Genomic DNA, 23,800 nt, shown 5'->3' on the forward strand with positions numbered 1-23,800 from the left:
AATCCTCTTCCATTCCTCAAAGCTTTTTTTAATGATGGTTTTTGGTTTGTTTTGGGTTTTTGGTTTTTTTTTTTCTCTTTTCTAAATATTGGATTATCAGAGTGGTCTCTGCTGTACTGCCATTGCTGCACTTTATCCAGAGTCTCTGAAACAGGATACAGAAGACAGACTCTCCCATTCTTCCTTTCACTGGACAACAGTCACAGGCTTTTTTGCTTGTTTCTTCTCTCTGGACACAGGAATGCGTGGATGCCTTTTGAATAGCAATCCAGCTTCAGCAGGAGAGACAAAGAAGCCACCTGCCTGCAGAACAGTGATCAGGGCACTCTCTTGGAAGGCAATTACACTTTCTGGAACAGTTCAGCAAAACAGTTTTTTAAGGAGCTGAATCCTCAGAATTTCATGCTTTTGATCTACGTATGAGGTAGTAAAATGCAGCTAAGATACGCAATCTAAGCAAAGAAGACATACCTTTCCTTGGGATTTGGGAAGGAAGATAGGAATCTGGTCCTGGAAGACCCATGTCGCCTGGCTCACCCTGTTAACAGAAGTTGAAGTATCACATCTAAGCACATTATTCTAGAGAATTCCTTTTAAAATGCCCAGGAAACCCAAAGAAACAAACTGACATGACTTTTAAGAAATCTCAGAGACTTCAAGTTAACAAAACACATAACTGGTTTTACAATGATGACAAACACAATTGTTATTACATGACAGAAAAGAAAGCAAAATGACATTTGCTTTACTGCTCCTGGCAAATGAAAGTAAAGCAGTACCTTGCCTCCCTGAGGACCATAGCCACCTGGTGGACCATCAAATCCTGGAAAACCCTGTAATACACATAAAAATAATTGACTTTTCCTTATCAGAGAAGGAATAAAATTACTTGGTCTGCAGCAGCTGGCTTCCTTTGATGTTGGTGTTAAAATTATGCAACAGAGATGAGCAGTTTGTCTCCCTGTGGTCTGGTAATTTGGGTAATACCATTAAGTCTCCTCCTGTTTTGATATTTCACCTCTTGGACCAAGCCTAACTCCCATCAAAGGCCAGAGGGACCTGCTGTGGCGCAGGCTCTGTCACCCCTGGCAGTGGTGCAGATTGAAGGAGCACCTACATTCACACTGTCCCATGGAGGCTGCAGGATGGGGGAGCAGAAAGGGGATCCCTTCCATGCCAGCTGACCCTGAGACACGTGGATCAGGCAGCCAGAACACACCAACCTGCTGCAAGAAGACTAAATGAGTCTGAATCATTAGGAGTGGACATGTTTTACACATGTCCATGGAATGTAAACAGTGAGTAGTGAAATAGCACTGAAGAGCACAGGTCCCTTTTACTGTTTTCCAGGCAGCTGGAGCCTCTTTGGCCGAAGAGGGGTTTCCTGCCTGAATGAGAAGAACTCAGGACCAGCTCTGAGGCACCTTCATCCAACTCTCCCACCCCTGGGCATGCTGTACCTCAAAGAAAATTTTCCATCCCTACCCCAGCAAATGTAATACTTAAGGTCCTGCCTACTTCATTCTTTTAAAAAGCTTGAAATCCAAAGCATGTGGATTAAAACACATGTAGTAAAGCACGGTACCTCCCATCACATGAGAGACTATTTCAGCTGCTAGGGGTGCATAGAGCAAAGCGCAGATTTCAGTGATGTTGACACAAAAGAGGTGATCTCTTCTGTGTGCCTTACTCAGCTCTTTGACAACTTTTGTTGACTATAGAAAATGTTCATATGTACTCTGGAAGAAGGCTAGCGTTTAAAAGGTGAGCTCTTAGAAAACAGTGGCCAGATCATCAACTGATATCAATTAACACAGTTTTACTGAAGCCAATAGACTTGTATAATTCGCACTAGTTAGATTATAAACCATCTTATTTAAAATTCAGCATCTCCCGAGTTTCACAGAGAATGTTAGTAAGTCACTCTGTAAGTCACTTACGCAGTTTTAAAGCATTACAATACCACAGCTGACAGCAAGATGATCTTGAGGTCCTTTCCAACCCAAACCATTCTATAATTCTATGCCAAAAGCTAAACTGCATGCTTCAAAGTCCTTTCCATAATAGCAACTGTACATCACACTATGAAAAAAGGAGCCTCTTGAGTATCAGGTGTAAAATCTCTACACTAGGTGGAGCTGGCGGTCTGAAAGTGAAGCCAGCAACTTCCTAATTAACTGCAACTTCATCTGTGTGCAGGCAGGACTTCACTATCCTTCCTTCTTTCTTAAGAATCAAATCACTCAAAAAGCAACAAGAAGGTGGTTGTCGTGAACAGCACACCGAATAGGCTGTCCCCTCTCATGCACGTTATACAATGATATTCCATCAAAACCAATGTACCTTCTGCTAAAACTGTTGCCAAGATTCACTCTCAGTAAGGGGAAGTCACTGACCATTTCTGACTGGAGCATGAACCTATGTTAAAGTCAACCAGTGGGCTTTAATGGGGTTTGCACCAGCCTCTCCACGTATGTATTACATATATAGCATATACCCTTCCACACCAACAGGTTTTGCGACTGGACCAAATAGCTGTTACTTCTCATATTTCATGTACTTTCATGCCCCATGTGTTTTCATGTTATAATTGTTACGCCTTGGTGGCAGGACAAATCCTTACACAACTAAGGATGGAGAAGCATGGAAAAGTCATGCATCTCACAGCTATTTGAATACCTCATGGAAGTGATCTCTAAGGCTGATGGAGGAAGCCTTTTTCTGAGACCAAACAGAAAGTATGAGTCTTCTCTGTCTGACAGAATGGTATTTTAAATATTTGGGTGTGTTTCCATGGGGACAGAGATTTATCTGGTACTTTTATCATTTTCCTTCTCTTCTTTCTTTTCTTCTTTTGTGATACTCAAGTCTAACCGTAAATCCCAACCACTATTCAAAATAGTAAGTTTCTGCATGTAGGAAGAAAATCACAGAAATCATGGTCACAGTAATGGAAACAATGAAAATGACACTTCCCTGTTAGGCTCTTAAAAAAGACTTTAATTATAGGGCCATGTTTTTTCTCACTGATGAGAAAAATAACTGACCCAAAATTACAATGATGGATGAATCCAGATGATATTTGTTAGACTACAGCTGGTATAATTACAGGCAGCGTTTGTCCTCTACAGTTTACTTTTTAGACAGATTGTCTACATATGTGTTAGAAACAACAGTCTGGTATGAGATACTCACTCTTTCTCCACTAAGTCCCGGAAAACCGTTGATGCCAGGCAGTCCCTATGAAGGCACAATAAAATTAGCAAAATAAAGTGTCATCCTAACAGTGAAGAACCATTATTATTCCTTAGATAAAATAAATCTGACAGCTTGAAACTCCAACAGTAACAGTCAGAGTTCAGATACTTTTTCAATAATATTCATGTATGGTGCAAACAGAAGAGGTCTGAAATCTAATCTGGTATTTGATTTTTCTCTCTTAGTCAATACATTGCAAACTGACCATGAAGATTTTAAAAATGGATGAGATTTTTTTAAAGTGTATGCTCAGTACTGTTTTCACACTGTTTAAGCATTTTAGAAACACTGCCCCCCAAAAAACATCCATTGATGCCACAAGGCAATAGTATTTAAGCTAGCTTTTTTTCTGGGTACACAAGTAACCAGAACCAAACTCATGTTTGTTAACATGGTCTGAAGAGATCTAAGACGGAAACAGTGGAGTAGAGTCTGTGCTAAGGACCAGAACAGTAGCTCTGGTTACTGAGCACAGCTTTATGTATAAGAGATGCACAAGACTTCCCAAAGATGCTATAGGCATACCTGTGAGTCCCAGAGGGGCCTCCTCCCTCTATCATTTTAAAATGGCCTTTTTGCTTTCCTGTATCAGGCACAGCTGGCCACAAGCTGGTGGGCTGAAGAACTACCATCTGTGTTTTGTTCCTGAAGGTGAAGTCTCGGCTTGGACTTGCAAATTCAGCTGGGTGAATTTTACCTTTAATGAGTGACTCACCCTTTGTCCTGGGAAGCCTATTACCCCTTCTTCACCTTTTTCAGGGACATGAAGAAGTACACCCTAGGAAACATTACAAGTCAGTTTAATGTATTTCTTCATTATGTGCAAAAAAATTGTAACACTTTTATGGAAGCTAAACAGGAAGAAAACATCATTGTAACACATGGAGGATCTAATAATAGCTGCATGTGAAAGAACTGTTGTCCTTAAAATTAAGTGTAACATGCTTGCTTCATTACAATAGCAGGAGCAGGCCATTAGGGACAAGACAGGGTTTCCCTCCTATCATCTCCTTTTTCTTTATTTCTTCTGTGGCTGCAACTCTAGAAGAAGAGCCAAAGCAATTATTCAGCAATACAACTAATCAAGCAACTCAGCTTATGCCCAAACTGTAGCTTCAGAGAGCTATTTGGCAAACACAGGCATGCTGCTATCCATTCTATCAGAAAAAAAAAAAAAAAGAAGGAAGAAACACATACTCCCTTTTGCTACATCAGCATAAAATCTACAGTTTTGCTAATGTAGCTGACAAAATTCTACATGTGTAAAATCTGACCAACAGCTGAAGAACTGGCTAGCAACCGCACACAGAGGGCATCAGGGCTCCCACTGTGACCTTCTCCCACAACCTTGTGGAGAAGCTGACCAGACCATCTGAGAAAATAAAGCTCTGAAAAATGCTCAGCGAGGCATCCTTAATTGGTAAAGACTGTATTTTAAAACACTCTGGGAAGTAAAAAAGAATCATTCAATGGCAAAGCTATTTAGACAGTCTAGAGGTTGCAAGTGAAGTAAGTAAACCACATTCAGTCAAGCCCAGTTGACAGATCTAAATGATACAGCAACACATGGGATTACTGTCCACTTACTCAACAGACTTACTGACCAATGAGACCAAAAGTCTGTATGTGCTAAAGAGTAGACTGAAAAGGCTTGAGAAAATTTCCATACATACTTATTTAATGAAATCTAGTGGAATTTTTAAACATAGCTAAAGTTAAAAAGTGCTTGAGAGAAAATCTTATTTTGGTAAACCAGTAAGAGAGTGACTGATTGCACTGTGGAGTTATTACATGTCATATTCAGTTTTGCTAAAGCATCAGAACTGGTGCTTTTTGCACAGTTTAAGTAAGTTCTCTGCTTATGCTGCTCCATATCTATATTGCATTATTTCAATGAAGAATGCACCAGTATTAACTCCAATATTATTATTTGTATTTCTTCTTCTCCCATTTACTTACTGGAATTCCAGCTTCCCCTTTTTGTCCTGGGTCTCCTCTTTCACCCTAACAATAAAGAAGAAGTATTGAGGTATATTCGGCATTCCTGTTTACATTTCAATAACTTTTCTAAAACACAAAGTGACAAATGTTTATCAAGAGTGAAAAAACACCACTCCTGTCCTGTTCTTTATCCATACGCTTGTCACATGAAATGCATTTTTTCTTAAGAAATTTTTAAAAGTTGCTTTTTTAAAAAAATTTGATGTTTTTTCTGAAAAGTTTTCTAGAAATGTGAACACCTCAGGTTCTTTCCAGGCTTATTCATGAGATGTCTGGGTGGTGAATGCCTGAGTAATGCCTATAAATAAATGCATATTCTTCCATTTTTACCTGCCAATTACCTATGAATTGTCTCACCAAAAGCAAGAATTTCTGTTAGGATGAGACACATCATATCCTGAAGTCTACTCACTATATTGACAGTATCTCCATGGAATATAAAGGCTATCTAAAGAAGTAGCTCATATGCAGACATCTATGGTTAGTCATAGAAATTCCAACATATAAGTTATTTAATGCAGACTGCAGACCATCAAAAGCATTTTTAGATTTTTCAGTATCATACCGATTTATGCATCTTACTGCAGAAATTGCATGAGCCAAATGAACTTTCTAGCTTCAAATTTGGGATGAAAAACTACCGTTCTGGTTCTCATACACACACAGGGTACAAGAACTTTTGCTCCCAGCAAGAAGCAATAGATGAGAATAAAGTGCATCTTGCTGTTGAGGATTTCTCCAATGTGTATGAAAAAGCCTTAATTGTAAGTATACAAATCTCTGCCCCATGTAGATAAGCTATAAACAAGCACAGTAATTCAGAGAGCTTCCCTAAATATATGCTTCTTTTAAAGGAAGAAAATGTCACTCACTATTACGAAAAATAAGATACTGGATGATTTCTCAGCAGGTATTGCTGCTCGTAAAATGAGAAAATGTGAGTGATGGCCACTAGTTGCGTAGTTAAACAAAAATAATAAGTTTGCCTAAGGCACTTCTAGTCTGTGAGAAGTGCTTTCTGTATTACTTTAGCCACCACAGTTTCAATAAATACTTCACGATCCAAGCTGTGAGAAAGTAGCAGATTTCTCTTTTGAAATACTGAAGTATTCTAAATACTATATGTTAAAGCACAATTGTACAGTATTTCAGTTTTGGTACGGCAAAGCTTAGTTCCTTGTGTATTTTGGCAAAATACCCTGTGTTACCTTGTGTTTGTCAGAGGGGACGCCCATCAGTTCTCTTGTAGGAAGCCCAGGTGGACCTGGAGGACCAGGAGGGCCCTGCAAGAAAAGCGTAAGAGTACATTTATTAACAGTTATAATACCTTGCCAAGCTGTTGATCAGCACACAGTTGAAGGAACTGCAACAAAAGGAGCAATGCAGATTTGCCCCTCCTAGATGTATGGTTCTAAACCTCTGAATAAATTGATGGCAAGATAGATTTATTTTGTGCTGGGATTAACATATAGCAATACTTGTTCTTGCCTTGTATGTTTCCAGAAAGATTATTGTTTTATATAACGTGGTCAGGCTTTATAAATTTCAGAAGTGTTACCTCTGTGTTGCTGTAAATGAGGGCGCAGCAAGATCAAGACATGTAGAAGTTAGTTCAGCTATGACATTCCTTATGGAGATTATCATCACTTTCCAAGCTATACTTGTTTGTTTTTCTCTTATAATTGCATGATACAACTGCAAATTAAGAGTGTATTTAAAATAGGTTCCTTTATAAACAGCAAATAACATCAACCCGTCCATTAGTAATGATACTAATTCATTAGTTTTTCTTTACCTGTTCACCTTTTTCTCCATAGAAGCCAAGGCCCCTGTTGCCCTGCAAAAACATTAGGTCAAAATTTACTATATATATATGATATGAGGTTTACTATATATATATGACTCAGTTTTCTAATATAAAATTCAAATCTAAACATGCTTAAAGGCCTTTTCAGTCTTACAATTCCTTAGGACACCCCTGAACTGCAGTCAAATAATAGTCTAGGTTTACCTCCAAGTTTTTTTATAGATTTAAAAATATTTTTTTAGAAATAAACATTCAGAAAGACAACTCTAATTAAAATCTCATGCTACCAGTGCTACTTATAACAGACTTTGAGTCATTCACTAAGTAATGTTGTGAAAAGATCAAGCATTTCTTTTGCAAGTTTTTTAATAGCACCGAATGTTAAATAAAAATACCTAAGTGGGCTGGAACAATGAACTCATATATTTTTTTTCTTCTGTGATATAATCGAATATTGTAAAGACTGCAAGCATTCTCTGTTCATGGGAAGCTACTGTGATTACAGTAGCAAATTAAATGTGGCTCTAGATCTGGCTTAATCTCTTCAGAGTAGGCGATTCCAGTGTAAGATTAACTTCTTGTGGTATGCAGCCAACACAGAGAGTCTTGTGCTACACAAGCTTTAGTACAGCCTGTGGTTCTTTATTTTACCACCTTCAACTGGGTCTTGGATAAACCTCAGCAACACAAAATCAACATAAACAACTCCAACACAAAGACTTACTTGTGGTCCTCGTGGTCCTGGCGGCCCTGGTGGTCCCTACGGAAACACAATAGGGGAGAGCAAGTTACTTGTCACTTTCTAATCAATGCATGCAGGAGGTCAGCTACTTTATGTTCAACATATAAATATTTGTTTAGAAGGCACTGTATTCCTCAGCCTTGTGTTATCCTCTCTGTATTAGCTGTGTTTACTGTTCTGAAAAATATCCTCCTAAGTCACATCATAATCTTCCCTAACAGAGTAACAGTCTCCCAGTTTAGACCTAATGAAATCCCATGTTAATTTCAAGTAATAAGAACTTGTGCTTTTGGATCCTGACTTAGTAACATTTTAAGCTTACACCTAAAGTTAAGCACATCTTTAAGTGCTTCGCTGGACTGATGCCTTGGTACAGCATCCATCTGTAAAGGGAGATGAACTAATATATGCATCTCAGATTACCCATTTAGTATTGTACACAATGAAATCAAAGGAAGATAGTGGGAAGAAAAGCTGCCAGTCTTACAAGAAAAGCAGGAGGAAAGCCTCTAATTGGAGAGACAACCTGTCTTGTTTCAGTCAGCTACGGTAGTTAACAGGCTCCAAAGGGCTCTGCACATTAAAAACTCCGTCAAATGTTGGAAAGGTGAAAAAAAATTACTGAAAAAATTACTTTTTAAATCAGTTTTGGTTAGTCAAGTAGTCTGTGAGCTGTTGTCACATCTACTGGGCACCTCTCACAGGTGAGTCACAGCTTTAGAGACAGTAAATAGAGTTGAAGATATTTTGCTAAGAGCTGGAGATGGTGGGCATCCATCTACTTGAGAAGACTGTTCAAAAGACGGCAACCAGAGGGATGCCATCATGGGGCTCGGAAAATGTATGGTTTATAGCACTCCTGATGTCCAAGACAGCACACTGGGAATATGAGGCATTGCAGCCTGGGCTCCTGTGTGAAGCTCATGAATGCTGTGGGTTCACTCTAGAGGAAGAGTTAGTAAAAGACTGAGGAGGTCTTCCTTCAGGAGGACCAGAGGAGAAAGACAAGGTCCAGCTTACTCCTGATGATAACACAGGTCACTGCAGAAAACAACTCTGGAAAGGCTTAGCATGCTGTGGATTTAGTCCTAGAAATATATATATATATTTTTGGAGGGGGGTGTGCCTGACAACAGCTGTGGAGGCTGTGTGTAAAAAGCCCGGATTATTTCCCTTTCTTCCCCTCAAATCAGTGATGTAGAGCAGGTCTGAAGTGAATTTTGTCAAAATAAACGAAAAAGCAAATGGTATAAAGTTGTTTTACAGGAAAATAAAGCAAGTGTAAAGAAAATGAAACATACTGAACATCTGCTTCTTACCCCTAAAATTATTAACCATGGTAATAAGAAATGTAAAATGGTATCTGGAGAGAAAACGATCTTCTCAAAGAACTACTCAGCAACAGTCGTCAACGTCAATGCTCTAAATGTTGATTTTGGAAAAAATGACTAAAAACTAGTTTAAAAATAGAATTGTATTCTAAATACTAATGAAGAATGTTATCTATCTATCCAATCTCCTATAGGGAGTGTGGAAAGCTATATATATGTTCTTTATGATCAGGAAAGATAACATATTTAGGTCCTGATATCTTTGATAACTAAGTGTGAGGGCGATGTAGACTAGATAGCATTGAATAATCTTTACAAACAAGACTCTTTCAAGGAGGTTAAAGAAATACAATATAAATCAAAAGCCCCTGGCAATATGGGGTTAAAGAAATTAGATCTCTTTTTGCAATATTCATTCTTGTAGAATCAGTGTCTCACAATACTTTTTAAAAGGTTTTGCATCCAAGGACACCTACTTGCTAGTTCTAACCTGTTTCTCTATCCATTTGCTAGGTAACAATCCAACATAATGGAACTTACTGAGATAATTCTGTTAAGTTAATTTTCTCCAGAACATATTTTAAATATACTTACTGGTCTTCCTTGCTCTCCCCTTGGACCAACAGGTCCTTGAATACCCAGTGTACCTGGAGGTCCCTTTAAATAAAAAGAATGACCAACCATCGATTAATGTTGTTCTGGTATCAGTTACTGTTGACACTTTATCACATTTGCTGTAATACTACTTACTGGAAAACCATTGAACCCTGGCTCCCCAGGTTCCCCCTAAAAAAACAAAGAAGTAAAAAATGCAATAAATACTATATACAAATGTAAATAAAAAAAAATATTTTTCTCATTTTTTTTTTTCCTCATTCCAAAAACTGGTCATAGCATACAATGCTACACAAACCCTTACATACAGATGCATTCAATACAGGTGTTGAGATAACCGAATGTGGGACACACAGATTTTTTGCTTTCTATATAGAGCATAGTTGCATGCAATACAATAGGAGGGTACAAAGTTGGCTAGGGAAGCTATGGATCTAAACTACCAGGCTGAAATGGAGAACAGACCACATTTAATTCTTTTTTGAAAAATCCCATCTTAAGCAGTGGCTTAATTAGGGCTATAACCTTAGCTGAAATGTACAAGTTCATATTTCATGAGTTGCATGGGAATTACCGAATCATTTTGGTTCTCTTCTGAGTCACTAAAAGCATTTGGAACATACTGTTTTCAGTGACCACATATTTTAACTGCAGTACATGTTGAAATGTTTTTGGAAATTGGATCCAAAGCTGTTCCAGCCCAGAGACCTTCCAATAACCATAAATAATGCGGTATTCAGTCCAGACACCTTCGATCACTTTTAATAGCATCCTAGCTATCTGGTTTATTTGTATTTAGTTAACAGAATAATTTGTGGAACCAAATACTTTCTGAAATGAATACAGGTGTCAGTATCCATCCTTGGGCACAATATACTTGAGCAATTCTTAATCATTACTTAATTATTCCTTAATCATTCCTCATAAATAACAAGTGCAGATTTACAGAGTTTCTGAAAGCAAAAGAATCAATTAAAAAACATGGGCAACTTACAAATATATCAACAGAAAAACCTATTTTGGCATTCATCCCTGACACAAAATAGACATAAACGATGTCAGCAGATCCCTTGTGTGCTGAGTATGGCTCAAATGTAGCTTTGTACATCAATTTGTCACAATTTGTACTCTAACACCGTACGTAACCTGTTATCTTTATCTGATACCTTCAAATTATATAAGACTATATATATGTGAGAAAAAACTACAAGTGATTACGAAGCAAGTTTTAAGGATTAGACACAGTAGGATTAGACCCATAGGAATACTTGGGGGTTACTAAGCAACTAAATAAGACATTGAAGCATATTTTATCCCAAGTCAACCAAACTCCAGCATTAAAATTATACAGAAAGGATGCTAACAGTAAACAGAATCATTCACTGGACAAAATTATGGCAAAAGAATGATTTTGCCATGCATGATATAAAGGTAGTCATTGAATAAAGAGGGCAATACTTGAACTACACCACCAGTGCCTCTGCAATCCACCTATAGGCTGGAATTCCTTGCAAACAACTGAGTGGACATTTTTTTTTCCCCTGGGTATCAGATGAGACTTAGCTGTAACCAGAGAAAGCAGAAGCTGCCTTGCAAAGCCTACACAGAATCAAAGGGCCTCTTGGGATGTGCCTCAGAGTGCAAGAAAAATTCACTTTCCATCATCTGCTTGTAAAACTGTACTGAGCATGAATAACTCACAGGAGTTACAGACGTACCCTGTATCTGCTTGTGATATCCGGTGGCAGTATATAGGGTTCCCCTTTCTGGCCCTTTGGCCCTTGGACTCCCTAGAGGTGACAAAAAAAAAAAGAAGAAAAAGTAAGCTTTCATATCATATATATGTTAGTACATGAACAGCTAAGAGTAATGAAAAATATTTGTTGGGGTTTTCATGAGTATATACATTCCGCTGCTTAGAGATGGAGACCATTCCCAGCTTTGGAAATTCACGGTTTAAAACCGAAGTGTAAACCCTCACAGTACATAAGAGTGACTTTCTGATTCCATGGGAGGAATCCCCCATTACCTGGGAGTGGTATTACGGGGTAGCACCTCCTAGCTGAAGCTGCAGCAGCAGCTCCCCAGGGGCTGACACGTGCCCTGGCAAATCCAGGAGCCCCTGCTCACCTCAGCATGATCCTACGTATCGTGCCATGAAAGCCAGTACTTTGGCCATGGGGCAGGAAAAGGTTACTTTCATCAGGAGTTGCCAGTTTAAGATTATTTTATCACTGTTGGATAAAGGTGTACAGGTTTTCCTGAAGTAATCTCTCTGCAAGACCTACGTGACAGATATAGCTCTGGGCAGACCTCCCAGCCCTGGCTGTAATTCAGTAACTAAGCATAGCGCAGTGTGTCCATGGTAAGTCTGCATGGATGCTCTGCTGGGCCAAAAGGGAGCTCCATTAAGAGATGTTCCATTTGCTTCCAACACCATGTGAATGAAACTCCCTTCAGCAACGATTTTAGCTTCAGGTGCTCACTTACTGTCAGCTACTTACAATGGTACCAGGGAAACCAGAGAGTCCAGGACTTCCCGAGTCACCAGGGTCACCTACTGTCCCGTTACAGCCATCATGACCTGGTTTCCCCCTTGATCCTGGCTGCCCTGGATGACCCTGTTGAGGAAAAAAAAAAGTGTTTATCTATCCATCTGTTTCTAGTTTTCCTTTTCCTGTAGTCACACAGTATTTAGACATTCTCACATTAAGCCCAAGGCTTGGATCCATGGGAAACTATGATTTTCAAAGACAGAAACAGACAGTGCCTTTTTTTAATATAGCTGCAGCTTGAACCAGATGCCCCAGACAGCATGAAAAAATGAGTAGTGAAGGACCTTTCAGAAAGGGTAAGAAAGCTATGTTCAATGCAGGCTCTGTTAAGCAAGAGAGCTAAGCCAGATGAGGCTGCTGTGCAGGGAGCCACCAAGAACTGAGACTTTTTAGCATTTTAGTGCTTCACACTGGAAGAGTGGGAAGAAAGGTTCCTCACTGGCTTTGAACAGCTTCCAAGCTGGTAAAAAGAGTCAGAAATGCTTTTGGAGCTAGCTTGAGTGTTTTGATGAGGACCTAAGTATGGAAGAAAATAGCAGGACTCAAAGCAAAGGAGCCAGGGACACCGCAGGACCTCCACACCGAGCCTCTGAAAAGTTACTCCTGCCTCAAACTGGATTTCCATTGCTGTGTCTACGTTCACCTTAATTGCTGTTGCTTCTGGTTTGCCCTGAGGCTGATGAGAACCAAATCTGCCCTTGATCAGCATTTTCTTCCAAGGAACTCAAGTGAGAAAAACCAGAAACTAACATAAGACATTTCTCTCTTTCTCCTCTATCTAGAGCAAGAGTTCTCTCTGCTTCTGCTCCCTTGCTTAGAAGAAATCTGTCCATGTCCTTACCTAGCTCCACCAAGTTCTGGCATTCCTCAACCCAGAAGACATTGAGGCTTGCCACCATCCTCTCTTGGCCTCCAGTCCCACATCCTAGCACTGTGCCATCACAGTTGGTACCTGTGCCTAACTACCTGCTGTCTGATGGTCAGTGTTAAGCCTCGGCCTGAGAAAACTGGTTGAGGTTGGTGAATGTAAGTCAGTGGGAAGGGCAAGGGAGCTTGAGGGCAGGACACAATGAGCATACAGGTTCAAGTACTGTCTGAAGGTATTTATCCTTCACAACGCAGCGTGCAAAAGGTCAGGAAGGCAGGGCTGAAAAAGAAAACTTGCTCAGGTAAGAGAAGTGGTCCAGCAACACTGAGCTTCATAGCAATTTACTCTCCCCCTGAGGATGCTTAGAAAAAACTCAGTGTGAGGTGGTGAGATGAACAAGATCCTTGGCTTCAAGAATGTTAATAGAAATGGGAGAGTCTTCTGCTTCTCCTTTAAAAGTGAGAAAGAGGGAGAGGAGAAAGATTGTGAGAGAGAAAGCCCTGAAACTTGATAGGGAACTCTTCTGGAAACAAAAAAGGGTGAAAGCAGAGTGGATGTGGATGTGTGGGCTGCAGAGTGGGGCCCTGGTGTCAAGGAGCACTACAAAGGAAACCCAAGCCTGGGAACTCTGTCCAGGGATTCCAGTGACTCAGATTTCTTTGTTATTTTATGACACAAGATGTAAAGAAGTGTAAGCTGGGAAAATACTGTGCTGTGAACTTTACCCGGCTTTCCTCTTTGAATGTTTCAGTTTCATGGACCTGGTCAATTTGTTCAAAGTTTTACACTTTTTAGTATTCAGTAAGTTTTTTAAGACTATCTATCTCAAGCATGCCACATGAGCGATAATGCAAATAGCAATGGTTAGTATTCTTAAAATCATTGGTCTTTCTATGTGCTTTTCAACTCTGAAATAATTAAGGAATGACCCACTGGCGTCCTTTGCTCACAGGCTTAAGAGATGTGAAGTACTTATCTCACAGCTCTTTCCTACAAAAGAACATACTTAGCTGGGTAACCTCCAGGGACAGAGGGAATTTCCATCCTTTCTTGTCCCCTTTGCAAGGGGCTTTCTCCATAGGACAAAGCAAATGGACCTTAATTATCTGAGGGAATGAGAGGAAGCACAGATCCTGCGCTCTTGTCTATCTGCAGTTCCAGTCCAACAAAAGCACCTTAGCTTAAAAGTGTGTATGTAGCTGATGCTGAATTTAGCCCATGTATTTTAATTAAAGTACAAAGGTTTTAAACTAGCTTGCAATATTTGCAGTTGGTGATTTCTTAAAGATGAGGTAACCAGCTACTTACAGGCACACCATCTGCCCCGGGGAATCCAGTAACTCCTCTTTGCCCCTAGAATGAAACAGCACAATTAAAATGATGTTCTGCCCAGTATTTTGCTTGTTAGCTAAAACATCTGCCATTCAAAAGTTACCATTTCTCCTTTGGGTCCACTTATTCCTGGTTGTCCTCTTTCACCCTTGTGACCTTTGGGACCTTGCACTCCTGGGATCCCCATCAATCCTGGTGGACCAGTGAACCCCTGCGATCCAAGAAGTCCTGGCTGGCCCTGATAAAAGTAATAAAAAAGCATTTATTTAGGGACAGTTGTGATGCATGAAGCTGGATTAGTTATCGCTGCTACAATGGAGTCAATCTCTTGAAGACAAAATAAACACAGAATCCCTTTCCGTTCCAGTAGGTCAGACTCTTTGATGAATATCATCTGGAAACACCACAGAGAGAAACTCCAGCAACAGTGACCACACTGCACGTGACAAAATCAATGTGTGGAAATTAGCACTCAAATCAAGGTTCATTACTTGAATATTCATGGCTACGCTATGAAAAAAAGAAGTGTTTTCTTTGGAATAAGGCTTCTCAAGAGTGATTCTCACTGACCTGCAACATAACCAATTAACACTCCAAGCAAGTAAAGTATGCTTAACTGTGAAATTGCTTAGTGGCCATACTTCTTACAAAAGGAGTCTGATATTTAATGGCAGGTATTTCTGCCTCTTTGGGGATGACATTTCTATTTACCAGTGGAGCCTGAAAATGATTAGATGTGTGTACATCCACACAGGTGGAGGAGCTGCATTCATCCCTTGGCATTCTCCCTTCCAGAGCTGGTTCGGCTCTTGAGGCCACTTCAAACATCGCTTAAAAATAATCCCCTGCCAACATCACAAGGCTCAACTGGGGAAAAAATAATTTTGAAAGGACACAATGTTGGTTTAAGTAATGGGTTGTGACAGTATGTCTGAGATTTGTGAACCAAAGTATTTGAAAGCAGTTACAGATGTAGTGTTACTGAAGGCACATGTTTTGCATGCTCTACAGTATACAGTGCACTAATGACACTCACAGTAAATTGCTGCAATCTTTTCTGGAAAAATATGCTTCAATGGAGCAAAGCACCATTTACCAAGTTCTAATTAAGGCAATTCTAATGAAACTATTTTAAAAATTAATTTAGATTTTTCACAGACTAGTCTACAGCAGCACCAGTATCTCACAAAGCAAGAATTACAGCAAAACATGAACAAACAGATACATATTTATACAAACAAGCTGACAAAAAAATAACACTTTGTTTTAGTATAAAATACTTACAGTCTTGCCCATGCCTGCAAAGAAAGAGCTAGAAGATGAATACAATCTCTGTCCAAGAAGGATAATACTTCAACTTCATTTAATGCCACTGAGGTGGGAGAAGTGGAGAAGGACAGTGTGGAGACTTGAAGAAATGAACCTGAAGATACCCTAATTTCTTTGTATTCAGGAAGTTGTAGTAAAGATACTCAGAAATGCCTTATTGATATAAGGTGATTTTTTAAAATTCTCATATTACAGGATAGGCCCATTTGTGACACACTTTCAAAACTTAATTGTCAACAATCTATCTATAATTAACATTTATCTATGCTACAGTTGTCTTGATACCGCAACCCCAAAAACAAACACTAAGACTGAAACGCAGCTTACTTCTAGTTTTAGAAACAAATCAATTTGCCACACTGCTTTTGTGGAAAGTGGCTGTCACAACAGCTGGAGTAGGTTTTTGTATTTTCAATCTTACTGTATAACATCAAGTGAGTCCATACTGAGAAGTTGATGCAGCCAAAGTACAAAACTCAGTGCAAATTTTTTTTCTTGGAAGAAGACTAGGAATGAGCCAGTATGAAGAATGAATTACATGGAGTTCTCAGGTCAAGCCACCAGGATGGACCTCTTACATTATGGATCTTTTGCTATATTGTTATAATTATTTTGACGAAACTGGTTGTTTAGGACCATTGCCAAAGGACAACATGGATTATTTAAGTGTTTGAGCTGTCAGCGCGAAAGAGAATCTCTCTGCATACAGCCAAGCCTCAGTTTATATAGCATCCCTGCTTCTAAACCAAGCCTGCTCATGTGGATTCTCAGGCACTAGGAGGCCAATGCCTTTTCAAGCTAACAAACTGAGAAGTAACAAAGGTTATATTAATACATATAAAATATAATACAATTTGTGTTAGCAGGAGGTATATGCATCTGGTATATGCTCATTTCCTTATGTCAGCCACAGCTGGCTATTACAGATGCATCTTTCTCCACACCAGTAGTTTTCAGCTTTTAAAAAATCAGTGAAGCTCTTGAAAGTAATCATATGAAGGTGCAGATCCTTGTCTAAACAGATTCACAGCAGACATACTTTTCTTAGTTACCTGACTCAAATGGAAATATGCTAATTAGAAGCACTAGAATGATGATTTAAATCTGAACCAATAATTATCGGTGTGAGCTCCAAGATCAGGAAGATCTTATATCACAAAGAAGTCTTTTCTGATGTCACGTTTTCTCAACTTTTCTTACTATGGCTCAAAATTTAAGTATAAAGGAATTAAGAGAGAGTACATATGTACATACACCATGAAACTGCTTTTTAGGGAAATAATAGATATTTAATTAATTTTTAAAAGTTCGCATTATGTGTTCTTTATTGTTTTTTGTAGAGCAGTATCAATTCTTATGCAAATATCAATATAAAATACTCCCTTATATAAAGCCTTAAAACTTAATGAAATACTTAAGCTAGCTTGTTCTTCCCCATACACCCAATGTAGAAAAGAACCTTTAAAAGGGATGAAAATGTATCTCATATACCTGCAAAGAACACAGAAATATTTTTCAAGTTCAACTGTAGAGATTAAGTTGGCTCCAGTTTCAATTTTGGGAGGTTCTGAAAACAAACGTGTCACTATTCCCACAAAGAATGGAAAACCTGGATTCTGTACCCTGAAAATGCTGCTTCATTTTTGAAGTACCTGAAAACCAAAAGAAACCAAATGAATTTCAAAAGCTACTCATCCACCTGCTTAGTGCCCATCTACATCCCTTTCATGGGCAGTGGGCTGCAGGCAGAAAATGCATAAAACATTCAATTGTAACTTCTGATAAAATGCTGGTTATGTTCAGAATTGCCAAATCCATGGCTGGCTTTCTGCAGGGGCCATGAAGAGTTGTAATATTTCAAAGGTGGCATTACATAGAACATGGTTACCTCCCCAATTCCTACACCAAACAACATTCTCCCACTTCCGGTCTCATTTTGTTATCTGGTGGAGAAAGAAGTAAATAAGGAACGGAAAAAAAGGAAGAGAGCTAAGCAACACGGGCAACCCCTTCCCCACGCTTCTGTGGTAATTACCTGGTCATTTGTTTTTTAGGAATAGGGGTTATTTAGTATTATTTGCAATAAAGACAAGAGCATTGATCCTTCTGTGACCAGTTTAGCATGAGACTAAAGTCAGAGCTTTCAGGGGAAGTACTTAATATCATGACAATGTTCGTGTAATTCTTCAGCCCATTAGTAATTTGGCTTCAGTTAACAATTGTTAACTGAATTAACTTTGTTAACCTTTGTTAACTCAGACTTGTCACCTTTTACTCTGCTTTCTTTATGTTAGATCTTTTGTTGAACAAGTATGTCCCTTTTTCATTAGCAAATGACCTAAGAACATTCTCTCTTTTGCAAAGGTCGGTGAGGAGATTTAAGCAAAGACAATCAATTTGAAAGGTTTAGTCAAATAAAGCATGACTCAACTATTAGAGTCTCGAATTCCTCTCTTTTGAAACATGGTACTGCTCTGCTTGTGCTCTTGGAGGGTCAGAAGTTCTAGCAAATTCTCCAAACCTGTGAAATTGTGTCTGGATTAAATTTCCAGGTCAAAAAAAAAACCCAAACCAAAACAAACCAAAAACCCACCACAAAAAACAACCAAAAACCCAAAAAGGCAAGCCTAGGGAAATATGCTATCCTTATCTGTCATATTTTAGACAACTGACAAAGAACTTTCTCTGGTGCTCCCTTCCTCAAACGATAATGCAATGCTCTAGAAAGGTGAGAGGAAGGTGTTCTAGCCCATGGTGCTGTCTGACAGAAGGCTTCCTATTCTGCTGAGGTGAACTGGAAGTCTTCCCAAATCCAGAGCAAGGAATGATTACCTCATGTCACCCACCACTGGATTTACAGGCCAGTGCTAGGAGGCTTACCTCAGCATGCATGGCAGCTATGGCACTATGGCCAGCATCAACGAGGGAGCATGCGAAAAGGAAAGGAAAAAGTGGGCTGATGGAATATCTTGAACACTAAGAAGTTTTTTCTTTGTTCCAAGAAAACTTCCATGACTGTTCAGATGAATCACAAAGCTCCCAATGCCAGGATGCACTCCTAAATAGGCAGTCCCTACTTTGCTCTTCCTGTGACTTCAGCTGACTGGAAGAGGTCTCGCACAATTTATGTGGCCGGCCCAGACATGTGCAAAAGCTATTTACAGACAGGAGCAAAGGTTGGAAATTTAGGAAGCTGTGTGGAAATCTTCCCAGAAAATACTTGCAATGCTGTATATACATTGTCACTTGTCCAGTGACGTGCATGAAAGAACATGCTGTCAGGGTTGTGATTGAATTTAATAACTGCATTTTGCAATTAAGTCCCAGTGGACTTCAGAAGATCCTGAACCGCCTTTTAAATCAGTACTGAATGTTCATGCTTTGCAGCCTGTTCTTTTTCCAGTTCTTTTAGGATCAGTCAAATGAAAGAGATGTCATGTTGCAATAATTTCTTCCTTCTAATTTACTGCTAAGTTTACAACAAAACTGGTAGAGGAGGTTGCACTAATTTTGAGATCAACCAGTTGTTTGAGGTGCTGTACAAATAAAGACACAATAAAGGATAGTACTGGCTCCAAAGGTTTTAAGATACAAGCACATAATCACAAATTGCTGAGAAATCCACGTACCAGTCTGGAGATATGAAGAAAGGAGAAAACTGTTGATTTGCAATAAAGAGGAGACAGAATCAGAATTATTACTGGAAAGCTTCACAGTCATTGAGCCCATTTATCCGCATTTCATTACAGACTTCCCTTTTGCAACTGCTTCTGGTATATGGAATGTGATGATTCAGTATTCCCCACACGAAAGCGATCCTTGTAGGCCATCATTTATTTAATAGTGGACAAGAAGAACGGAGGTTAATTCCCTGACATTTTAAAAAGGTCATTGGTGAAAGGACAAGTTCACTTCCTCTGGGAAGGGTGATCTGACTGTGACAGACAAGTGGGAACTGGGACTTTTTGTAAGAGGGCTCAGCCAGGAATGGTCCCTGTAAGAACAGATGGGGAAAGGACGTGACAGCAAGGACCTCAATGCAGTCCCTCTACAGGGAGACCAGCAAAAGGAGCAAAGAGCAACTCACCAGGGAATAAAATCAGATATAAGGAAAATGAGCAACTTCTGAGCTGATTAAAAGTGCTAACCCAGGAAAAGGCATCCCCACAGGCACGCAGGAAAGACACAGAGAAAGTTTTAAATGTAATGCTGGCAAAATGTGGAGAATAGGGTGTAAATGTAGGGAATTTGCGATTCTCTAAGGCATCTTCCATGGAGGTAGGCACAGTAAAACTATCGTTGAACCCAACTAAAATATATATGACCTTAAGTGCTCTCGCCACCCCCAAAAACATAAACTACAAGCGACAACCTCAAGAACCCTGTTGTGGCACACTAAGTCAGACTGGTATGGGCATATCACCGGCATTTCTCCTGGAGCGTAAATCCAGGAGTTAATGGATTGAACATATTAGAGGGGAATACCTAAGGGAAGGATTTGGGGTTTCAGCTCCATGCAGTATATGCCGTGCCAGAAATCACTCTGCTATGGGGTTGCACAGCTTTGAGCTGGGAGGCAGAGAAAAGCAGAGCACATGGAGCATCGTGCTGCCATAGCTCAACTAGTCCATTTCGAGTCAGTGACTGCTCCTGGCAGTCCAAGACTGCCCAGTATGGACAGATTTCCAGAGAGCTCGTTGCACAACAGCCTCTGGCTATTTTCAGAACCAATCTCAAATCAAGTTTAAGACCCTATGGGACCCTCCCCATGGCAGGGATACATGTACAGTCTTCCTTTCCTGCCAGCTCTACTAAGATAAGATTTTTGCTTACCCACACTTCCCAGTGGTTACTGGAATAAACCAAGTTTAAAACACTTTGCTTTCAAAGCTTCGCTGGGTACAACTTCAGTCACCTATGAGCACATCTTCCATGATGCAGAAGACACTGGTACATTTCCACACAATATATCATTATGCTGTAAATTGATAATGTAGTTTGAATGGTTCCATTCACCCCAGCAACTCAGAGTTTTGTTTTAGTAAGATTTAAACATTTTTGCAATTCACCTGAAAAAAGTAGGCCAAAACAATCCGTGGAATGGTAGAAAATCACAGAATCACAGAATCATTAGGGTTGGAAGGGACTCTGGAGATCATGTAGTCCAACCCCCCTGCCAAGGCAAGGACCACCTAGAGCAGGTTACACAGGAACGTGTCCAGGAGGGTTTTGAATGTCTCCAGGGAGGGAAACTCCACAACCTCCCTGGGTACCCTGTTCCAGTGCTCTGCCACCCTCGACATAAAGACGTTCTTCCTCACGTTGAGGTGAAACTTGTGTTTTAGTTTATGGCCATTGCTCCTCATACTGTCGCTGGGCACCACTGAAAAGAGTCTGGCACCATCCTCCTGGCACGTGCCTTTGAGATATTTATATGCATTAATGAGATCCCCTCTCAGTCTTCTCTTCTCTAGACTGAACAGGCCCAGGTCCTGCATTCTCTCCTCGTCTGACCAGGGGTCTGGAGAGATACTCCAGACCCCTGATCATCCTTGTGGCCTCCACTGCACACTCTCCAGTAGCTCCTTGTCCTTCATGTACTGAGGATCCCAGAACTGGACACAGTACTCCAGCTCTGGCCCCACCAGGGTCGAATAGAGGGGGAGGATCACCTCCCTTGACTTGCTGGCCACAGTCCTCCCCATGCACCCCAGGATACTATTGGCCCTCCTGACAAATATTAATACAAAGGGTATAACATAGCTAATGGTAGCCACTGGAAAGAAAGATTATATGGGAGAAAAAATCCTGAAGTTTGTGCAGGCTTGGTTGTTAAACATATTAGCATGTCACTTTATTTTTGTGCCTTCAAGACTGTAATAATGACTATTTTCTAAAAGACAGGTATCAATCTCAACTTGCAGCTAGCATTCATAAGGTCCTCACTAGATGGCACCAGCCATTGCTGCTGCATGCAGCCCCCACCACCACAGGTGCGCGTTTCCAGAGCATGTTATAACTTCAGGAAATTTGATAAGGAGTTCAGGTATGGTCAAAATGTCTTTGTGTGAGGGCTAAAGCAACAAAAGCAAATGCCTGGCAGTGAGATAGCTGGGAAGGTACAAATGAAATGGGATGATATTCATCATGCAACCAAGCAGCATGGCTTCCTGAAGTGCTTGATTCATTGTTCACCCTTTATTTCATATAGTAGGAAGGACTTGGTCTTCTAAGACGAATGAGAAAAACTTATTATTTTATTTCTTCCGTGGATTGCTAAATTTACATTTAATGTCACAGGCCTGCCTCTTCTCAAATTTATGTTCTGAATCTGTATTTTACTGTAGGGCTGGCATTAGCTTCTGCCACCACATGGCTACCAGCATTAGGAAGGGATGGACTCCTGTGATCTAACTTGAATATTGATAAGCCAATGAAGCAAACCTTTCTCACATACCATAAACTATGTGATAGTCAATTCTTAAACACAGAGTAACACTGAAAGAGCCAGCAGTCTTAAAAAAAAAAGTACATAGTTAATGGTTATTTCTATTTTTATTTTATCTTTTGCTACTTCAGAGGTTATTTAGCTGAGTTTCACATTCAGCTCATTTTCTCAAAAAAACTTTCTTATTTGTTAAAAAGCTTTTATTTATACCAAAAAGTAAACAAAAAATTATAATATTCATGTTAAGTTAAAAATAACTAAAAATTGAGGCTAGTTCAGCCTAGTGGCATGGTAACAATTTGCTTCTCTTTCAACTACATCGTCTGGACATGTGACATTTTCTCTCAGGACAGCAGCAACCAAATGACATTAACATTAATTCCAGAGCAGTGATTCAGCTTGCAGAAGTTTTGGGTTTGCCTTTTTTTTTTTTTTTTTTTTAATTAAGGAAGGAATAAACATTAAATCTTCATGAAAAAAGAACTATGAAAGGGTTCTCTTTACCAGAAGCCACAGCCCTTTTCTGTAGTCAGTAAATGAAATAAGTTTGTACTGTTTTCTGTTCCCACGGTTTGATCTAATTTGTGATCTTCCAGAAAGCTGCTATGTCACCCAAGAAGATAAAACATGAGTAAAAGAAAATGTACACTGGAATATAGGTCAAACACTCAAGAACCAGTTAGAAGTTTCTTCATGTCACAAAATACCCAGGAGTATATGTCACAAATGCTTTCTGTGCTTTGCAGAGCTGCTGTAGAAAGAATGATACCAGGACCATAGCAATGGTCTCTCAAAGAAAAACATCAGAAAGGGCAAGTCGAGACAAAACCTCACAAGGATTTCCATGCTAACTCTTCAAGAGGTTATTGCGTAGAGGAAAGGAGAAGAGGAAAGAGAAGATGTGGGAAGGAAGCGCTGGGCAGAGGGGAAGGATGGTTTTGTTTGCAGACTCAGTAAGGGAAGAGCTCTGAAAGTCCAAAGCAGCATCTCTGCTGAAGTATGGCTGCAGAAACAAACTGAGAAATCTGGGATCAGAATTAAGCAATTAACCTGATCTAGTTGAAGATTTCCCTGCTTATTGCAGGGTGGTGGGACTAGATGACCTTTGAAGGTCCCTTCCAACCCAAACTATTCTATGATTCTATAACACATATATTAGCAAATATATCTATCAAGTGAGCACGGTTTACTGAATTATGGGCTTAAAATGACTTGAAACGAACCAAGCATTTTGAAAGGATTTTTTATCTACATGTAGTGTAGTCATCCACTACACCATGAGGGTAACATCTTACGGCATGATATATCCCAATGCACATATTTAAACTAGATATTCAAACAAATACACCCTGAATATACCCAGTTTTCTTAACTGTCTACAAAAGGAGCTTAGGTCCCTCACTCAAATGCTGACCTCCACGCTGCTGCTTTCTAAGCAATACCCCAAAAGATCAAGTCCTGGAATTGTGGATTTAGCAGTTAGAATTAATACTCAAATAAACTTGAGCATGAAA

At 39.7% G+C, this 23,800-nt stretch overlaps 1 protein-coding gene across 2 annotated transcripts in view; it reads right to left on the reverse strand.

The window, feature by feature from the left end:
• The window catches only part of COL4A2 (collagen type IV alpha 2 chain), a 139,754-nt gene that overhangs the window by 35,187 nt on the left and 80,767 nt on the right, over positions 1-23,800 (reverse strand). For both annotated transcript variants that reach the window (XM_030477903.1, XM_030477904.1), the window contains exons 5-18: positions 14,613-14,747; positions 14,486-14,530; positions 12,259-12,375; positions 11,473-11,544; positions 9,890-9,925; positions 9,734-9,796; positions 7,791-7,826; positions 7,055-7,096; positions 6,468-6,542; positions 5,218-5,262; positions 3,974-4,036; positions 3,196-3,240; positions 780-833; positions 472-538 (exon numbers count right to left, since the gene is read on the reverse strand). In XM_030477903.1, coding sequence (XP_030333763.1) covers positions 472-538; positions 780-833; positions 3,196-3,240; positions 3,974-4,036; positions 5,218-5,262; positions 6,468-6,542; positions 7,055-7,096; positions 7,791-7,826; positions 9,734-9,796; positions 9,890-9,925; positions 11,473-11,544; positions 12,259-12,375; positions 14,486-14,530; positions 14,613-14,747 — 895 coding nt within the window. The remainder of the gene's footprint in view (positions 1-471; positions 539-779; positions 834-3,195; positions 3,241-3,973; positions 4,037-5,217; positions 5,263-6,467; positions 6,543-7,054; positions 7,097-7,790; positions 7,827-9,733; positions 9,797-9,889; positions 9,926-11,472; positions 11,545-12,258; positions 12,376-14,485; positions 14,531-14,612; positions 14,748-23,800) is intronic.

Source organism: Strigops habroptila, chromosome 2, assembly GCF_004027225.2.
Source record: "Strigops habroptila isolate Jane chromosome 2, bStrHab1.2.pri, whole genome shotgun sequence".
NCBI lineage: Eukaryota > Metazoa > Chordata > Aves > Psittaciformes > Psittacidae > Strigops > Strigops habroptila.